This window comes from Nelumbo lutea, chromosome 5 (genome assembly GCF_056320005.1).
Source record: "Nelumbo lutea isolate HS-2025 chromosome 5, American lotus-T2T, whole genome shotgun sequence".
NCBI classification, from domain to species: Eukaryota; Viridiplantae; Streptophyta; class Magnoliopsida; order Proteales; family Nelumbonaceae; genus Nelumbo; species Nelumbo lutea.
In genome coordinates, this window is record NC_142688.1 from 78344958 (window position 1) to 78364892 (window position 19935).

General features: G+C 41.0%; 1 protein-coding gene across 1 annotated transcript in view; it reads right to left on the bottom strand.

The window, feature by feature from the left end:
* MMT (methionine S-methyltransferase) overlaps positions 1 to 19935 on the bottom strand; it is a 120576-nt gene that overhangs the window by 18897 nt on the left and 81744 nt on the right. Inside the window, exon 11 of the mRNA XM_088947708.1 lies at positions 425 to 1393. Within this exon, the coding sequence (XP_088803834.1) occupies positions 425 to 1393 (969 nt within the window). The remainder of the gene's footprint in view (positions 1 to 424; positions 1394 to 19935) is intronic.

A 19935-nucleotide genomic window follows, 5' to 3' on the forward strand; every position in this document is an offset into this window, starting at 1 on the left:
AGCAAATCATTGCAATGACTGCACTGGTGAGAATGAAGAAATTAATGCAAGTAGGAACGATCCAGATGAAAGTAGTCAGGAAAGATTTAAGAACCTATCATATAACAGAAGATAATGGCCTAGATAAGACTGAAATAGAATAGTAGGGTTCGTGTTGCAGTGCCAAATAATAGGATTAAGTTCAGCTATCACTACTATATGTGTATGTCAGTGCATAGAAATGTACATTAATATATTGCCATATATACTTAGGTTTAACTGCCAATAGATTGATGCAAATTGCTCAACAATTTTTTTGCTATATTTAGAATTTTCAAACCTTGATTGAAGTTCCGTTGCAGAAAATAGCAATAATAACAAATAACTATAGTTAACTAAGAGGATCCTGAAGCCTGACAATGCAATTTCTTGAAAAAAGAAATACCTCCTTTAAGCAGTCAGATCTGTTCCTCAGAATCCCTCTGTGTTCTGTAACAGCTTTCAATAGATTTCCTGCTTTCTGCTCTCTCCAATCCAGCAACTTCTTTATTGCGTATTTCATGGTGCTGTGAGGTTTGCTTAATCCTGGGAAGGTATAGAATGCATCAACCAATTTGGATGAGTTTAAAACCAGAAACCCAAATCGGAGACCACCAGTCAGCATCTCAGAAGAAAGACCTCCAACCAATGACACAGAAAAGGATGAATTGCCTAGGCAATTCAACTTTGACAAACTATCCTCCAAATTCCATCTACCCCAACCCTCAGTGTTGAATTCCAAACCCGAAAAAGATGTATCAATCACAACTCTTGCCCCAAACTTGGCACAGACAGATAGTAACACACACATTTCTTCATTGTTATAAAGCAAGCCAGTTGGATTGATTGTTGGACCTGAGAGGTACAACCATGGCTTATTCACTGTTCCAAGCACGTCCATCAGTTTCTTCTCTGTAAGCTTAAAACCTTCTTCAGAGTGGGTTGGAATATACACAATGTTTGCCTTCAAAAACTTGGCAGCAGAAACATAATTTCCATTTGACCCAGCAGGGAAGCACAAGGTCCCACCTTCTTGGATGCAGCAAAGGACCATCTTATTGAAAAGGGCTAGGGGGGAGTCCCCATATATGAACTCTGTGCTACTATCAGTTGGGAATCCATAGTTGCTCTTGATAAACTGTTGAATGCCAGTCTTCACGTCAAATTCTGACTCAACCATGTTCTGTCTTGCAAAACTCTCAAATATCGCAGCTTTGACAGGGGATGGTATCTGCAAGAAGCTCTGATCTACATCCATGTGAATCAATTCAGTGTCATCTCCTTCATTAATGGATAGTTCAGCACTATTAATGACAGATATGGCCGAACTTGCAAAGCCAATCATCTCAACAGATTCAGCCTTTGCACATTCCCTCTACAAAAATAAATGAAGCTTATTTTAAAATGGACAGAATACTATAATAGGCAGTTATATATAAGAATATCTGTTCAAGAGTTTCAAAAAGTGCTACTTAAGCTGAAAAATATCCCTACAACCAAAGAGTGTCTCTTAAGATGATCTCTTCTATTTTTTACACAATTGGAACTCTTATAAATCTAACAACAAAAAAGAATCTTAGAAACATAAGCAGATATTACTTTGTTTTTGTTCTTGATCTTCCACAGTAACAACCTCATATTCTTGTTTATCATATGAAATAATAAGCCACTTCATTCCGGTTCCAATTATAATGGTAATGGAGAAAAAGAAGCATGGCACTTCCCCTTTATTGGGGCAAGAAAATATATGGCACCAATATTGATAAGTTCTACAACAAAAGCAGAACAAGCATAAAATACATATTAAAGGCATCATGAATTCCGGAATTTGCACAAGTTATTAAAGGAGATCTAGGGGAGAGGCTTTGGGTGGTGTTGGATTTAGGAAGTTGTAATATTAATAATTTTTTCTGATTTGGTTTCATAGTTTGAATGTGTTGTCTTAACACCTTATAAGCTTGTACTCTCTTTTCTTATTGTTGAAATAACTTAGTTTATTCTGGTTATTTTGTTTAGTTTATTTTCTGTTGTTCTGTTTAAAATAACTTAGTTTTTATTTTGTTTATGTATTGTATGTGCCGCAGGGGCATAAGAGTCTTTTTCTTATCTTTTAAGTGTCGTCCTATATATAATAATATATTCTGGCGCCACCAGAACAGATTTACCTCCCAAACACTTTCTATTCTCTTCTCCCTTCTCCCTTCTCCCTTCTCTCTCTCCTCTCTTCTTCTTCCTTATTTCTTCTGTAATTCTCCACTAATATGGTATCAGAGCATTACTACTGGGTTTGAGAGCAGATCAAACAAGTAGTTTTGTTCTTCATCTTGCTGTTTTTCCAGACTGAGGTCAGAAAAAGATAACCTATGACTGATACAACCCTTTTTTATTTCCTTCTTCCTTCTCTTGGTTGTGTACCAAGGAAAAACCATATGAATCAAGACTGTTGAATGCGGTCAGAGTGGTTGAGGTTCAAACCACTTTTCTGTGGATTGTGTGATCCTGTGAATGAAACACCTGTAGGTCATGGATGACCTGTTTTTACCCTTTTTAGGCGTGACGATACTGTTTTATGATCTCTCCTGGTAGCTGGTGTGCTTGGTTGATCTGGAAGAGTGGTGGACTGTGACTGTTAAACCTGTACAGCACTGAAATCAAACTGAATTTTTTTACGGGAATTGGAGCTGGTCTGTGTTCAGACTGTGTCCAAACTGGAGTTTGTGCATCTCTGTTGTGTTTCTAGGACTGTTTTAGGTGTCAGGAGGGATCTTAGGGTGTGTGTTGAGGCTGAATAGTGAACTGAACCACGTCTTCTGAGAAATCTGCAACTTCTGTTGTTTCTAATGGTCAAAACGGAGTGAGTAGGGAGCCGGATATGAGTTTCTCTGTGAAAATAGGGTAAAGTGAAGGAACCAAAGATCGGAAGTGTTGAACATGACAGGTGGACCCAAGAAAATAGTATGGTGATGTCATGGCTCTTGGTTTCCATGCTGCTAGAAGAAAGACATTCATATGGGCTGAAACAGCTTGTGAAATTTGGGAACAAGCAAAATCTACCTATTCGGAGCAGAGGCACTACGCAAAGATATACCAATTGCAAGCTGAATCCTCCACTTGCAAGCAGGGAGAAGGAACTGTCTTCCAGCAACAGGTATTGCTTGTCAATCTAGAAGGAACAAGCTGAATCTAGAAGGAACTGTCTTCCAGCAACAAGCTGAATCCTCCACTTTCAATCTAGAAGGAACTGGATCATTACCAAAGTGTGAATTGGAAATGTGATGAAGATGCAAAGGCCTACAAATCACTTCTCTTCAAGCAACAAGTATTTGCTTTTCTTTTGGGGTTGAACCCTATGTATGAGTCTATCAAGGTACTAATCTTGGGAAGTAAGCACTTACCTTCAGTCCAGAAGGTTTATGCCATAGTTCAGTCTTAAGAGAGTAGAAGAAGTGTGATGAATTGTACAGAGGGGGAGCTAGTTGCATTGGCAGTCTGGGGAGTAACTAGTACAAATGGTAGAGGCTCTTTTAAGAAGGGTGATATGTAGAAGAGAGTGAATGACAAAGACAAACTTTAGTGCATTCACTGTCAAAAGTCTAGGCACACTAGAGACACATGTTGGGACCACCTCCATGGGAAGCCTAAGTGGCCTTAGGAATTAAGTAAGAAATAAGCATCTGATCAGAGTAAGAAGCCAACTCAACAAACTTGGAAGAAATTGTTGAGCAGGAGACCAAGAAGAAGAAGAAAAGAAGGAGAAAAGGAGAAAAGAAGAAGAAAAGAAGAAGAGGAAGAAGAAACAAAACTTAGCTTCAGTCGAGTGAAGCTTTCTATTTATACTATTCTGTCCATACATAACAATATGTCTACAGAATTACGAAAATACCCCTGCGGGTACTAAGCATGTGTATAGTACATATAATACACTTGTAAACACTCTCCCTCAAGTTGGGGCATAGATATCAGTCATGCCCAACTTGTCACAGATACCTTGATGTCTGGATTGGTTTAGCCCTTTTGTAAATAAGTCTGCAAGTTGGTCTTCAGAGCTGATGTATAGTGCATTCTTCGCCTGTGATGATTTTCTCTCTGATAAAATGCTTGTCAACTTCAATGTGCTTTGTTCTATCATGTAGTACCGGGTTGGCAGCAATACTGATAGCTGCCTTGTTGTCACAGAGTAGAGTCATGGGTTTACCAACTAGAAAACCCAACTCTCCCAATAGATTCTTTATCCACATACCTTCGGCTACTCCATGTGCCATTGCACGGTATTCAGCTTCAGCACTGGATCTAGCTACCACGGTTTGCTTCTTACTCTTCCAAGTAACAAGGTTCCCTCCTACAAAGGTGCAGTAACCACTAGTAGACCTTCTGTCACTTTGAGATCCAGCCCAATCCGCATCTGTGTAAATTTCAACCCTCAAGTGTCCATGTTTCTGGAATAATAAACCAGCACCTGGGAACTTCTTAAGATACCGTAGTACTCTCTCCGCTGCTTCAAGATGGGTGGACCTAGGTGTGTGCATGAACCGACTGAGGACACCAACAACATATGCTATGTCTGGACGAGTCATAGAGAAGTACAACAATCTCCCTACAAGCCTTTGAAATTGCTTTATATCCTTAAGTGGTTCACCTTGACTGTCACTTAACTTATGGTTGGGATCAATGGGAGAGTCAGCTGGTTTAACCCCAATCTTTCCTATGTCCTTGAGCAAATCTAGGACATATTTCCTTTGGGAGATGAAGATACCCCTTTTTGATCGGGCAAGGAAGCCCTTCAAACTTTGAATTTCATCCTTCCAATCACCAGTAACAATTATGTCATCAACGTATACAATTAGGGCAGCCATTTTACCTTCTACTCTTTTTACAAACAGTGTGTGATCTGACTGACATTGCTTGTATCCCCTCTCCTGAATTGCAGTATGAAATCTGCTGAACCAAGCCCTTGGTGATTGCTTAAGTCCATATAAAGATTTCTTCAACTTACACACCTTTTGTTCACTTCCTTGAGCCAAAAAACTGGGGGGTTGAACCATATAAACTTTCTCTTCAAGGTCACCATTCAAGAAGGCATTCTTGATGTCGAGCTGATGTAGATCCCAATTCAGATTGACAGCAAGAGAGAAAAGACTCTAATAGAGTTCATTTTGGCAACAGGAGGAAAGGTTTCTGCATAATCAACCCCATATACTTGAGTGAAACCCTTTGCCACTAAACGAGCTTTATACCTCTCCACGGTTCCATCAGCCCCATGCTTAACAGTGAACACCCATTTACATCCAACTGGATCCTTTCCCTTAGGGAGATCAACAAGTTCCCATGTGCCATGCTTATGAAGAGCATCAATCTCTTCCTTCATGGCCTTCATCCATTCTGGAACTGAGATAGCTTCTGCCACATTCTTGGGAATAGGGATACTGTCAATGGAGGTAAGAAAAGCACGAAATGAAGGTGAGATGTTCTCATAGGAAACAAAGTTGGAAATGGGGTGTTTGGTGGTGCACGACCTAACCCCTTTCCTGTGGGCAGTGGGAAGGTCAAGATCATTAGCAACAGGGAGGTTAGGAGTCAAGTTACCTGAGTGAGTATGACCTTCCCCCAAGGAATTTGATGGCATTTGAGGTACGACTTCTGGATTCTCCTCAGCTCTTGAACCTGATTGGCCTTTATGACGATGAGAAAAAATACGGAAAGGTGGAGGATTAGAGGGAGAAAGGGGAGAAGGAGAAGGAGTAGGGAGAGGAGGAAGTTGAACCAGTTTCTCCTCATACCTACACTCCACCTGAGGAGAAATAGGAAAGAAGGGCTCATCCTCAAAGAAGGTAACATCCATGGAGACATAGAATTTCTGTGAAACAGGATCAAAGCAACCATACCCTTTCTGAGAGAATGAGTAGCCAAGAAATATGCACGGGATAGCACGAGAGTCCAATTTTCCCCGGGTGGGGATAGGTTTTGGAAAAAGCACCGACAACCAAAAATACGAGGAGGAATAGAAAGAAGAGGGGCCTTAGGAAAGAGAAGCTGATGTGGAGCTTTGTACTCTAACCAACGAGAGGGCATTCGGTTAATGAGGTATGTAGAATGTTTTGGAGCAACTACAGTAATCCGAGCCAGTGAAGAAGGAAGAAGAAGATGAGGAAGAAGACAAGAGAAAGAGAGAACAGGAGGGTTTAGTCGAAACTGATTAGTCACACATTCAGTCAACCCCCTTATGTTTATTAGGTTCTAATTACACTTACAAAGACTAAACTGCCCTCACTTAAGTGAGGGGCAGAGTACTCTAATAAAACAACCACATAAGCAAAGTACTTAACTGACATGAGATTACTAAACTACCCCTATTCGGCTCACTCTAACACTCCCCCTCAAGCTGGAGAATATATGTCATATAATCCCAGCTTGTTACATAGATGATTCACTTTCCCTGAGTTTAGAGCTTTTGTAAACAAATCTGCCCATTGATCATTCGAGCCCACATGTTCTGTGTTTATCTCTCTAGCAAGGACCTTCTCCCTCACAAAGTGGCAATCAACCTCTATGTGCTTTGTTGTCTCATGAAATACAGGATTGGATGAGATATGGAGTGCAGCTTGGTTGTCACAATACAGTCTCATAGGTTTATCCATGTGAAACCCAATTTCTTGTAGAAGATTCCTTAACCACACTAACTCATAGGTAGTATGTGCCATGGCCCTATACTCAGCTTCAGCACTACTTCTGGCCACAACCGTCTGGTTTTTACGCTTCCACGTCACAAGATTTCCTCCAAGAAATGTGCAATAGCCCGTAGTAGATCTTCTATCATTCACTGAGCCTGCACAGTCTGCATCTGTATACCCCACTACTTCAAGTTTTCCTCCTGGTTTATACAATAGTCAACGGCCTAGAGCTCCTTTCAGATACCTCACAATTCTATGAATTGCATCCTAGTGAGGTATACGAGGGTCCTGCATGAATTGGCTCACCACACTAACTGCAAAGGATATGTCGGGTCTCGTGATAGTCAGATAGTTCAGCTTCCCCACTAGTCGTCTATACCTTCCAGGATCTTCAAATACTTCTCCTATATCACTGCTCAACTTAACATTTGGTTCCATAGGGGTATCGGTCGGTTTTGCACCTAACAGTCCTGTTTTTCTTTGGCACAGATTTACACCTTGTTTTGACTTGGCAACCTCTATTCCCAAGAAATATTTCAATGTTCCAAGATCTTTTGTTTGGAAATGATTTTGCAGAAATACCTTTAATTTGCCAATCCCCAATTTATCACTGCCGGTAATGACAATATCATCCACATAGACCACTAATAGAATCTTCCCAGCTTCTGAGTCATAGCTGAACACTGAGTGATCTACCTGGCACTGCTTCATTCCAAAACTCTTCACCACTTCACTAAACTTCCCAAACCAAGCACGCGGCGATTGTTTCAGCCCGTAAATTGCCTTCTTCAATCTGCATACTTTACCATCCTCCCCCTGAGCAACAAACCCAGGTGGTTGCTCCATATATACCTCCTCCACAAGATCACCATGGAGAAAGGCATTCTTTATATCAAGTTGAAACAGAGGCCAATCACACATAACTGCCAGGGAAATTAGTACACGAACAGAACCAATCTTAGCCACTGGAGAGAATGTCTCCATGTAGTCCACTCCATACAACTATGAGTAACCTTTAGCAACAAGTCTGGCCTTCAGACGCTCCACACTACCATCTGGCAAGTATTTCACAGTATACACCCATTTACATCCCATAGCATGCTTACCAGGTGGGAGAGTAGTAGGTTCCCACGTTTGAGTATGTTGAAGAGCAGAAAGTTCCTCCTCCATTGCCCGCCGTCAATCAGGTGAACTGAGAACTTCTTGAACATTGTTAGGTATGGAAATAGAGGATAAAAGGGAAACAAACTGGCGGTGTGATGTAGAAAGACGAGATAATGAAACAAAATTGGAAATGGGATGGAGGGTAGAACTGCGTTTACCTTTCCGAAAGGCAATGGGTAGGTCGAGGTCTGAAGGTTCAACAATAGGAGCCATGAGAGGATCCACAGATGAGGTAGAAGCTGGAGGAGGGGCTGGTGTCGTTCGACGTGTATACACTTGCCGGATTGGTGGACGTTCGGTGGTGATCTGCACGGGATGAGGTGATGAGTCTACTCCAACAACATCTGGAACTGGATCACTGACAGGGAGAGGAAGAGGAAGTGCGGGTGGAGACGAAGGCGCTTCAAGACTTGAGAAGAAGGGGACTGACTCAAAAAAGGTGACATCAGGGCAGACATAATAGCACTTCTGGGTAATGGGATTATAACACTTGTACCCTTTTTGAGTCCGTGAGTAGCCAAGGAAGACACATTTAATTGAGCGTGCATCTAGCTTGTCTATTCCAGGGCTCAGATTGTGGACAAAGCACACACAACCAAAGACACGAGGGATTAATAGGAATGGAGATAAAGTGGGAAACAAGATAGAGAAGGGGGACCGACCATAAAGGATGAAGGAGGGTAACCGATTAATGAGAAAACATGCAGTGAGTACAGCATCACTCCAAAAACGGTTAGGAACATTCATGTGGTGAAGAATAGACCGAGCAGTTTCAAGAAGCTGACGGTTTTTCTGTTCAGCTACCCCATTTTGTTGAGGGGTGTATGCACATGATGCCTAATGAATAATGCCAGGCTGTTCTAAATACTGTTGAAATGAAGTAAGAAAGTATTCACGACCATTATCTGAACGGAGAATTTTGATTGGAACACCAAATTGTGTGCGTATTTCAGCATGGAATTTTTGAAAAATGGAAAACAATTCACTTCTTTCTTTCATTAAGTAAATCCATGTCATTCTTGAACAATCATCAATAAAGGAGACAAAATACTTGTATCCATTATAAGACTCTATTTTGATTGGACCCTGTTAGAATGCTCGAGTCAGAGGTATTTTGGTCATTCTGGATTATCTTTCTTGAGAGTGAAAGGTCTATTGTATCTGTGTTTAAGTTGTGTGTCCCATCTTCTATGAGGGATAAAATGGTCTTTCCCGTAACTCTATGTTGTTTGAATAAATACAAGTGGGTTAGCTAGGGAAGGGTGATTTTTTACTCTCTTCTAGTCTGGCCGAACCTTTCTTTCTTCTTCTTCTTCTTCTTTCTCTTTTCTTTCTTCTTCTCTACTTCACCCTAGAATCTGCTAGGGTTTACTAACATGGTATCAGAGCTGTAAGTTTGTATCCTCATTTCTTTCTTGCTGCTGTTCTCTTTTTGGGTTCGCTGCCAACTTTCACAGTCATCTTCTTCCTTTTCGACTGACCTGAGTGGAGGTTTGATAAGGGGCTGAAAAGGAGCTGTCGCTTTGTGGGCCTGGAGGTGAGGATGCCTCCAATCGTTGCTGTGGTGGTCGTTGGAGTGGTATACTAAACCCTCTATTCAGTATCGAAGAGGGATGAATGTGTACAGGTATGAGCACTACTGTTGTTTGTCCAAGTAAGGAACTGCGAATGCTTCCCTTTGTTTCAAAAGTTGGTTGTGGTGGTGCTCAGTGTGACTGATATGGATCTCAGTCGTGTTCCTCTGCATTTCTCTTCATATGTATGTTGAAAGAAGAGTTGTCGACTGCTGAAGTTCACAACAGCAGTAGATTGGTGGTGGTTGTGTCATGGTGATTGGTGTATCTATGTTTCAAAATATTTAAAAGTAATCTCCTATACCTTGTGTGTAATCAGTTCTGCAGTGTGCAGCCCAAGTGTTTGATGTGAGGACTGAGTGATTTCAGTCTTAGTGTGTTGATGGTGAATGGTCCTGCAGTGTGCAGCCCAGGTGTTTGATGTGAAGACTGAGTGATTTCAGCCTTAGTGTGTGGTGTGTAATGTGTATTTAAAGAAGCTGGAATTGGTGGTGTTATAAGTGAGATAAGTCCTGTGAAAGAGTGTGAGGTTGTGTTGTATATTTGAAGGTGAAATAATTAAGATGGCTTCATTTGAAAATGGGGATGATAACAAAACAAGTGTCATGCTTTCTCCAGACTATTTAAGTGTTCAAATGACATCCATCAAGTTGAATGGTGAGAATTATGTACCATGGGCAAAATCTATGGAGGTGTTCTTGAAGGCCAAGAGGAAGGTAAAACATGTAAGAGAGGAGAAACCTCCCTCTGATACCCCTGAGTTCAGTGACTGGGAACAAGTAGATGCACAGATAATGACATGGCTCTGGAACAGCATGGAACCAAAGATTAGTGTGAACTTCATGTTCCTAGATACAGCTAAGGAAATCTGGGATCATGCTAAGAAGTTATACTCTGGACAAGACAATACAACTAGGGTGTATTAGTTATACCAAGAGTATTTCAATTTGAAGCAAGGGAGTCAAAGCTTAGAAGAGTACTATGCAAGCTTGAGGAACATTCGTAATGAGCTTAATGCGTATCATCCTCTAACATCAGATGTTTAGATCCAACAACAACAACAACGTGAGCAGCTTGATGTGACAAGCTTTCTTGTGGGGTTGAAGGCTGAGTATGAGCCTGTTAGAGCACAAATATTGAGAGGATTTGCTCTTCCCTCACTTGAAGAAGTCTTTGCTCATCTTAAGAGGACATCTATTGACTCGGGAGAACATTCTTCTCTCTCTGACAGATCTGGTTTGGTAGTGACTAAAGGGGGTGGTCGTGGAAATAGAAGTGGCGGTGTCAGGAGTGGACTCCCAAGCAACCGTGGTGGTCACATGTTTAGCAGGGCTAGTGGCCGGACTGGAGGCCGAGACTCAGGGGGAGGTCCGGGAAGAGGAAGGAGTAATACTCAGAGAAAGTGTACACATTGTGATTTAGAGGGGCACACAGTTAATTTCTGCTATGATTTGCGTGGTGCACCCAACACTTGGGCTAACCATGCTAGGGCTAAGGGTAGTGACACAATTACTGAAAGTCAGCAAACTGACCCAATCCTCTCCACATCTACTTGTGCTTCTAAGAAGGAAATGGTGAGTGTACCACGTGAAGTATATGAGCAGTTCATTCAAACATCTCAGCAGAACACCGCCACACTTGCCCATTCAGGTATGGCTTGCTTAGCTTCCAAAGACTCACACTGGATCATTGACTCCGGGGCCTCAGACCATATGTTTGGGACTCATGATGTATTTTCTTCCCTTTCCCACTCCTCCACACCTCAAACAGTTACACTTGCTAATGGTTCTACATCTATCTGTGGTGTTGGTGATGTTAATCTCTCCTCCTTGTCTTTATCATCTGTTTTATATGTTCCTAAGTTTCCTTTTAACCTTATGTCTGTCAGCAGATTAACCAAGTCTCTTAATTGTTCTGTAACCTTCTACCCTTCTTCTTGTGTGTTTTAGGATCTCAAGACGGGGAGGAAGATTGGTGGAGGGCATGAAGCAGGTGGATTATATTACCTTGATGGTGGTGGTCCTCCAGTAGCTTTTCAGTCATCTCTTACTCCTCTTCAATGGCACTGCAAACTTGGTCATCCTTCTCTCAAGGCCTTGAAGTTACTGGTTCCTTCCTTGAGTCATCTTTCATCATTAGATTGTGAGTCATGTCAATTGGGTAAACATCATAGAGTCTCATTTAGTCCAAGAGTTGATAGTCGTGTCTCAAGTCCTTTCTCTTTAGTTCATTCCGATGTATGGGGTCCAATTAAAGTGGTGTCATACAATGGGTATAAGTATTTTGTAATCTTTGTTGATGACTTTTTAAGGATGACATGGATTTATCTTATGAAAGATCGTAGTGAGTTGTTCCCTATTTTTCAAAAATTTTATGTTGAAATACGCACTCAATTTGGTGTTTATATTAAAATTCTTCGCTCCGATAATGCCAAAGAATACAACCCCTTACCATTTCAGCAATACCTAGAACATCATGGGATCATTCATCAAACTTCTTGTGCCTACACCCCACAACAGAACGGTGTAGCTGAACGAAAAAATCGTCATCTTCTTGAAACTGCTCGATCCTTGATGATTAATATGAATGTCCCAAAACATTTTTGGAGTGATGTTGTTCTCACATCCTGTTTTCTGATCAATCGGATGTCCATGTCAATCCTTGGAAATCAATCCCCGTTCTCCGTGTTGTTTCCCACTTTATCTCCATTTCCTCTTACCCCAAGAATCTTTGGTTGTGTTTGTTTTGTTCAACACTTGGGGCCTGGGTTAGACAAGCTAGATGCTCGAGCTACTAAGTGTATCTTTCTTGGCTACTCAAGGACTCAGAAAGGGTATAAGTGTTATAACCCAAAATCCTATAAATCGTTTGTGTGCTCTGATGTCACCTTCTTTGAGTCAGTTCCGTTCTTCTCAGATGTTGGGGTCTCTTCCTCTCCCTCTATGGTTCCCCTTCCGGTACCCGTTGTGGACATCCTTCCAGTAGCTCCTGTTTCTACTGCAGATGCACATCCTATGCCTGTTACTACTAAGAAGCCGTCAATCACTCAAGTGTATACCCGTAGAAGTGCATCGGGCCCTCCTCCATTTCAGCCCCTGTCGACAGATCCTACTACTGCTCCTTCTCCTTCAGATCCTGATCTTCCTATTGCTCTGCGAAAAGGTAAACGTACTTGTACTTCTCACCCCATTTCACACTATGTTTCTACTGCTCACCTTTCTGCTTCTTATTGCAAATTTATATCATTACTCTCATCTGTTCCCATTCCCAAGACTGTCCAGAAAGCTCTTGCCTCCCCAGGGTGGCGGCAAGCCATGGAAGAAGAACTCTCTGCTCTACAACATAATCACACATGGGAACTCACCGCTCTTCCTTCCGGTAAGCACACAGTTGGGTGTAAATGGGTCTACACAGTGAAGTTTCTTCCGGATGGCAGTGTGGAGCGATTGAAAGCAAGGTTGGTGGCCAAGGGTTATTCTCAGATGTATGGTGTGGACTATATGGAGACATTTTCTCCTGTGGATAAGATTGGTTCAGTTCGGGTGCTGATTTCATTAGTTGCTATGTATGATTGGCCTTTTGTACAACTTGACATCAAAAATGCCTTCCTGCATGGTTATCTAGTTGAGGAGGTGTATATGGAGCAACCACCAGGGTTTGTTTCTCAGGGGGTGTCTGGCAAAGTGTGTAGGCTCAAAAAGGCAATTTATGGACTGAAACAATCTCCACGTGCTTGGTTTGGCAGGTTCAGTGAAGTGATGAAAACCTTTGGGATGAAACAATGTCAGGTTGATCATTCTGTGTTTAGCTATAACTCAAAGGATGGGAAAATCTTGCTAGTTGTGTACGTGGATGATATTGTCATAACTGGGAGTGATAGCAATGGAATCAACAGGTTGAAGAAATTCTTACAGGATCACTTCAATACGAAAGAACTGGGGAAGCTTAAATATTTCCTGGGAATAGAGGTTGCGCGGTCAAAACATGGGATCAACCTATGTTAGAGAAAATATGTTCTTGATCTACTTGAAGATATAGGGTTGTTAGGTGCTAAACCAGCAAAGACTCCTATGGAACTCAATGCCAAGCTGAGTGTTGATGCGGGTGAAGAGTTTGATGATCCTGGAAGATATAGAAGGTTGGTGGGCAAATTGAACTACCTGACCATTACCCGACCAGATATATCATTTGCTGTGAGTGTGGTGAGCCAGTTTATGCAACTTCAAGAAGGTGACGGTTCACTCTAACATAGAACAAAGGACGACCTCAAGCCAAAAACGTTTGGGAACATTCATGTGGAGTAGTAAACCCCGTGCCACTTCAAGAAGGTGACGGTTCTTCCGTTCAGCCACACCATTTTGTTGTGGCGTGCGGGCACAAGAGCTCCGATGAAGTGAGCCATGTGAAGCAAAGAACTCTGTGAGGTCACTATGAAAAAATTCTTTTGCATTGTCTGATTGAAATATTTGAATTTTGGTCTGAAATTGGGTGAAAACCATCTGCTGAAAATCTTGGATAATTTTTGGTACTTCCTCACGGGTTCGCATTGGATATACCCAAGTGTATCTGGAATAATCGTCAATGAAGGTAATAAAGTACTTGTAGCAACTCTCAGAAGGTAAAGTAACAGGGCCCCACACATCCGAATGCACAATGTGAAAGGGAAACTCAGATTTACTATTTCTTTGAGGAAATTGAGTTCTACAATGCTTGCTTAACTGACACGTTTGACAAGAAAAATTGGAAATAGACACGGACTTACACAATTCTAGGAAAATAACTTTCAACGACTCAAAAGACAAGTGACCCAAACGACAATGCCATAAATACATTTTACTCTTTCTGAACTGACTCATAGACTCTGTAACAAGAAGGCCAGCCTTATTCTCCAACATATAGAGTCCATCGACCATACGACCCTTACCAATCGTCCTCCCCAAGGCCAGATCCTGAATCACACAATAGGAAGGGAAAAAAGTCACGAAACAGTTTAAGGAATTTGTAACACTACTGACTGAAAACAAATTCATAGGAAATTTTGGAACATGAAGAACATTAGAAAGAGTAAGGCCAAGGGGAAGAGAGAGAGTTCCTTGACTAGCTATGGGAGAGTATGATCCATCAGCTAGTCTCACTTTATCTCTTCCAGAAAGAGGGTGATAAGTTTGGAAGAAAGAGGACATACCAGTCATGTGTTTTGATGCTCCAAAATCAATGATCCATGGAGAGTCAAGGTTGTGAGAAGCAACATGGAAAGTTGTGGCAGGATTACCTGATGTGGATGCAAAAGAGGTGGTGGGAGGAGCATCCATCTGGCGAATTGTTCTACCATAAAGCTCCAAATGGTCACGGAAGGAGTTGACAATATCCTCCCTTGGGTCGGATCCAGAGTAGTTATGTTGGCCACGTGGTGGTTGAGTCACAGTGGAGGTGGAGGGTTGATTCTCCCGAGTAACCATATTGGCAATGTGGTGTTTCTTGGTACCTTGCTGCCCGGGTCTTCTAATACCATATGAGCCTTGCTTCTTAGGTAAATCCTGAGCCCACTTCGGTTTCCCATGGAGATCCCAACAAGTATCTTTGGTGTGCCGGGGCTTCTGACAATTAGTGCACCGCAATTTTTCCTTATCTTCTGCTTTCTTCTAGAGATCCCCTCTCTTGAAAGAAGGTCCACCACTAGTAGAGGGACCCCCCTTTGCCGCCAACACAATTGCATCCCCTCCGGTGCTGTTCATCAAGTTCCTTCTACTCTCTTCAAACTGGACAAGTGCATAGACCTCCTGAATTGAAGGAAGATCCTTATAAGTTAGAATTTGTACTCTGATGGGTTCATAGATAGGATTGAGACCATGTAAAAAGGCAAACACCCTTTGCTGTGAGACAAGTTTCTTATACAATTTTGCATCTTCCTCACACTTCCACTCAATATTCTGGTAATGGTCCAGCTCCTTCCAAACAGCTGTCAGGTCAGAGTAATAAACTGAAAAACTCCTCTCCCCCTATTTACAAGTAGATGAAGCTACTCGCAGTTGATAAATTTTGGCATAGTGTCGAAGTTCAGAATATGTGGACTTTGCCTGATCCCAGATCTCATTTGCAGTTTCAGCCCGCATGAAGTTCTTCCTTATTTGCGGTTGCATGGATATCAAAAGCCATGACATAACCATATTGTTCTCTTGATCCCATCTATCATGTTTTGCATTTCCAGAAGGTGGTTCTTTGATTCTTCCATTTATGTAGCCTACTTTTCCCCTTGCAGTTATGTATAGCTTGATCCCCCTTGACCACTCTAGGTAGTTTAACCCGTCAAGAGGAACAACAACCATAGGGAAGGATAGGTCACTGTTCCCACTCATTCCATTCAGCATTGTAGAGATTCCGGATGTAGCTGAATCTTCACTACTCATGATTCTCAAATTAGAAATACACAAAACCAAAGCACAGTCTTACAGAGCTGCAACAGTCCACAACTAGACACTTGCTGATTTTCGGCCTCATAGAGAACCAAGCACAAACACTGCAGCTGCAGTACTAGGGTTTATGACCTATATTGTGTAGGAGTCCACAGAACAATATACGAACTGCACATGCAGTGTAACCAGGTCTGAATGACCTACAGTTCACAACTTTGATACAGCTTCTCAGCCCCAAAAAAAAACACAGTAGGAACAGTAATACAAGTGGTGATTCACCACACCTAATCGACTGATATCCGCTTTCTAGGGCAGCCGAACAGTCACTCAAGTTCTAGGGTTCATCAACAGCCCATTAGAGAGCAGACTAGGGCAACATACAATCGGAGGAAGGGGAACAGTCCCTACTCAGATTCTGGGACATTAGCAGTCGTGCAAGAAGCCATAAACAGGGAAAGAAAAAAAAAATTCAGTACCAGCAATAGGCAGTACAGTCATGAACTCGAACTTCCCTTTTGGTCAGAGCCTTCCTTCGAACATCTAGGATGGATTTCTACAGTCCTCTTAGCCGAAGCAACCCAGTTACCAGCAAAAAATACATGTAGTCGAACCCTTTTTCTGTGCTAGGAAGTTGAACAGTCAGCATACTTGTAGCAGAGCCCTATTCGGCAGTGGAGACTAATCGCAGCACTAGAAAAGCTTCCTCTTCCTTGTCTTCAAGCATCAGTACTATAGCTCCTTCGCAGCAGTGGAGAGAGACCTCAGCTAGTTGTTTTCTAGGCCTGGATGGACCTGCTTTGATACCATGTTGAGCAGGAGACCAAGAAGAAGAAGAAAAGAAGGAGAAAAGAAGAAGAAAAGAGGAGAAGAGGAAGAAGAATAAGAGGCAACTGAGTTAAGGCCTCAACAAAACTTAGCTTCAATCGAGTGAAGCTTTCTATTTATACTATTCTGGCCGTACATAACAATATGTCTACAGAATTACGAAAATACCCATGCGGGTACTAAGCCTGTGTATAGTACATATAATACACCTATTAACAGAAATATAACTCAGCAAATGCGGCATCTCAGGAGACTAGTCCCATGATACCTTAGGAGCGCCCCTTATTTTGATCCCAAGAAAGAGATTATCAACTCTTTTCATGACCATTTGGAATTATATGGTAGGACACTTCACTAGATGGACTCTGGCCCTACTCTTACCTCCTTTGCATCTACATCAGGAAAATCTGCCACTACCTTCATGTGTCATCTCATACATCTGATTCCCCTGGATAATTGATTCTGGAGCTTCAAATTACATGACTGGTAGGTCAAATTTATTTCAAGCATATAACCTCCTCTCTGGGAGAGATAAGGTGAGATTGGTCGACGGGTCATTCTGCACCATAGCCGGTCAATGAACCATCTCCCTTACTTTCAGTCTTACCCTCTCTAATGTGTTGCATGTTCCGAAATTGCCTATCAATTTACTTTCAATTAGCAGCATTACTCACTCTTTGAATTGTTCAGTAGCCTTCTTCCCTTCTTGTGTGTTTAAGGATTTGACCTCGGGGAGGACGGTTGGTGGAGGAAGCATGGTGGATGGTCTGTACATGTTGGAAAATAAAGCCAGTCTTGTGGCTACAGAGTCTTTGAGTTCGTCTAGTGGAGTCACACCTACGTATGGTATAATCATCTTGGTTTCTTTCTTTTGAGTCAATAAATCTTATGTTTCCAAAGTTATTTATGTCTTTGTTAGTTAATGAGTTATAGTGTCAGACATGTCAATTGATAAACATTGTAAAAGTTCTTTCCCTTTAAGAAATAAAAGATCTGAATTTCCTTTTCATATTGTCTATTATAATGTTTAGGGCCCTGTTACTCTACCTTCTAAGACTGGATTTAAGTATTTCATTACTTTGATTGATAACTACTCTAGATATACTTGGATTTACCCTATGCGATCTAGGGATGAAGTACCAAAGATTGTGAAAGATTTTCAGTGCATGATTTTTACTCGATTCCAGACTGAGATTCATATTTTATAGTCGGACAATGCAAAGGAGTACTTTCATAGTGATCTCACGGAGTTTTTTGCTTTATGTGGATCTCTTCATTGGAGTTCTTGTTCTATGACACCTCAACTGTTGTTTCCTAGGGATCCTTTATCCCCTATTCCAATGCATGCCTTTGGATGTTGTTGCTTTGTTCATGACTTGTCTCCAACTTGTGGTAAGCTTGACCCTTTATCTCAAAAGGGCTATTGATGTTATGATCCTGTTTCACACAAGTACTATGTCTCCATGGATGTATCCTTCTTTGGGAGTCAACATTTTTTTCTTGATTTCTCCTTAGGGGGAGAGTAAGGTTGTGGAGAAACACAACTAGGTTCAATTACCTCCTCTTCCTGATCCTCCTCTATTTTGTGTCTTCCTCCGCCACCACAAGAGCCAGTAGAGTTCAAGAGCTGTGGAACCTAACACTATGCGACCAACATCATCAAACTCTCTAGAGGCAAATCCCCATCATCCAAGTACACTTGTTCCCATTGATATGCCTAATCCACTTAATATTGATCCTCCTATTATTGATGATCTTGATGTTCAGCCTATACTAAGCATATCTCACCTTCATATCATGTGTTTCTTTCCTCCATTGACAGCATTTCTATTCCTAAGAATGTGGCGAAAGCTTTATCCATCCTTGAATGGAAAGATGTATTGAAAGAAGAAATTAATGCCTTGTACAAAAATGACACTTAGGAGTTGGTGGATCTTCCTTAAGAAAAAGAACCAGTGGGATGTAAGTGGGTGTTCATAGTGAAGCATAGAGCTGATGATACGGTAGAAAGGTAAAAAGCCAGGTTCGTGGAAAAAGGGTTTACACAAGTGTATGGAGTAGACTATGCAAATACCTTTGCTCCAATAGCCAAGATGAACTCTATCAGAATCCTCCTTTCACTATCAGCTAATTTTGACTGAGAACTTCACCAATTGGATATTAAAAATGCATTTTTGAATGATGACCTAGAGGAGGAGATGTACATGACTCAACCTCTAGGTTTTTGTGCCAAAGGTAGTGAGCACAAGGTGTGCAAGTTAAAACAATCATTATATGAGTTGAAACAGTCACCTCAAGCCTAGTTTAGTAAGTTTCACTTAGTTGAACAACAAATGGGGTTGAAACAATGCCAGATAGATCATATTCTATTTATAAAGAAAGGTGAAGGGAAAATTCCAACTCTAATTGTGTATGTTAATGACATAATGGCATAGTTTGCCTAGGCAACTAGGCGGTTTTTCATGGTCGCCTCACCCAAACAACACAAGTTTTGCATATTAGGCAACCGCCCAGAGACTTATGAAAAGTTAAAAAGATATTAAAAGTGTCTGAAATCTGAAAAGAGGCATAAATGCTTTTCTACTTTTTAGAGGATCTAAATCCATAAGTTTGTTTGTGTTGGATCAACCCTTTACCATCTGAAATTTACTGATTTTACTATTTTACCCCTAAAACATACTACTTGGAAATGTTGAGTTAAATTTGCATTATCTCATAAAAAATAATTTTCAACCTCAAAATAATATTGAAATAATACAAATAATAAATAATAAATTAATAATTACTAATTTATAAATGAAACGATTAAAATTAAAAGAAAAATTAATGACTATAAAAATATTAAAATAATTTTTAAAAATTAATGAAATAGTTAAAAATTACTAGTTAATAAAAGTAGTTAATAGTTAATAAATAACATAAATAAATTTAACAAAAATAATTAATGCTTAATAAAAATATTAAAATAATTAATAATTAATAAAAATAATTTATAATTAATAATTAATACAAATATTATTATTATTATTCACTGAACCACCGCTGTTGCAACTTGCAGCAGCAGTGGCAGTGATGGGAATACAGGGGAGGGAGAGAGAGAACAGGGAAGAAAGGGGGAGAGAGAGAGCCACTGTTGCAATTTGCAGCGGCGGTGGCAGGATGACAAGGCGGAGAGAGAGAGAGAGAGAGAGAAACCAAATGAGTCTAAGCGCTCGAGAATACAGTGATAGCGTGCATCATTTCCAAAATATTGTAGGGTATTTTCGACTATGC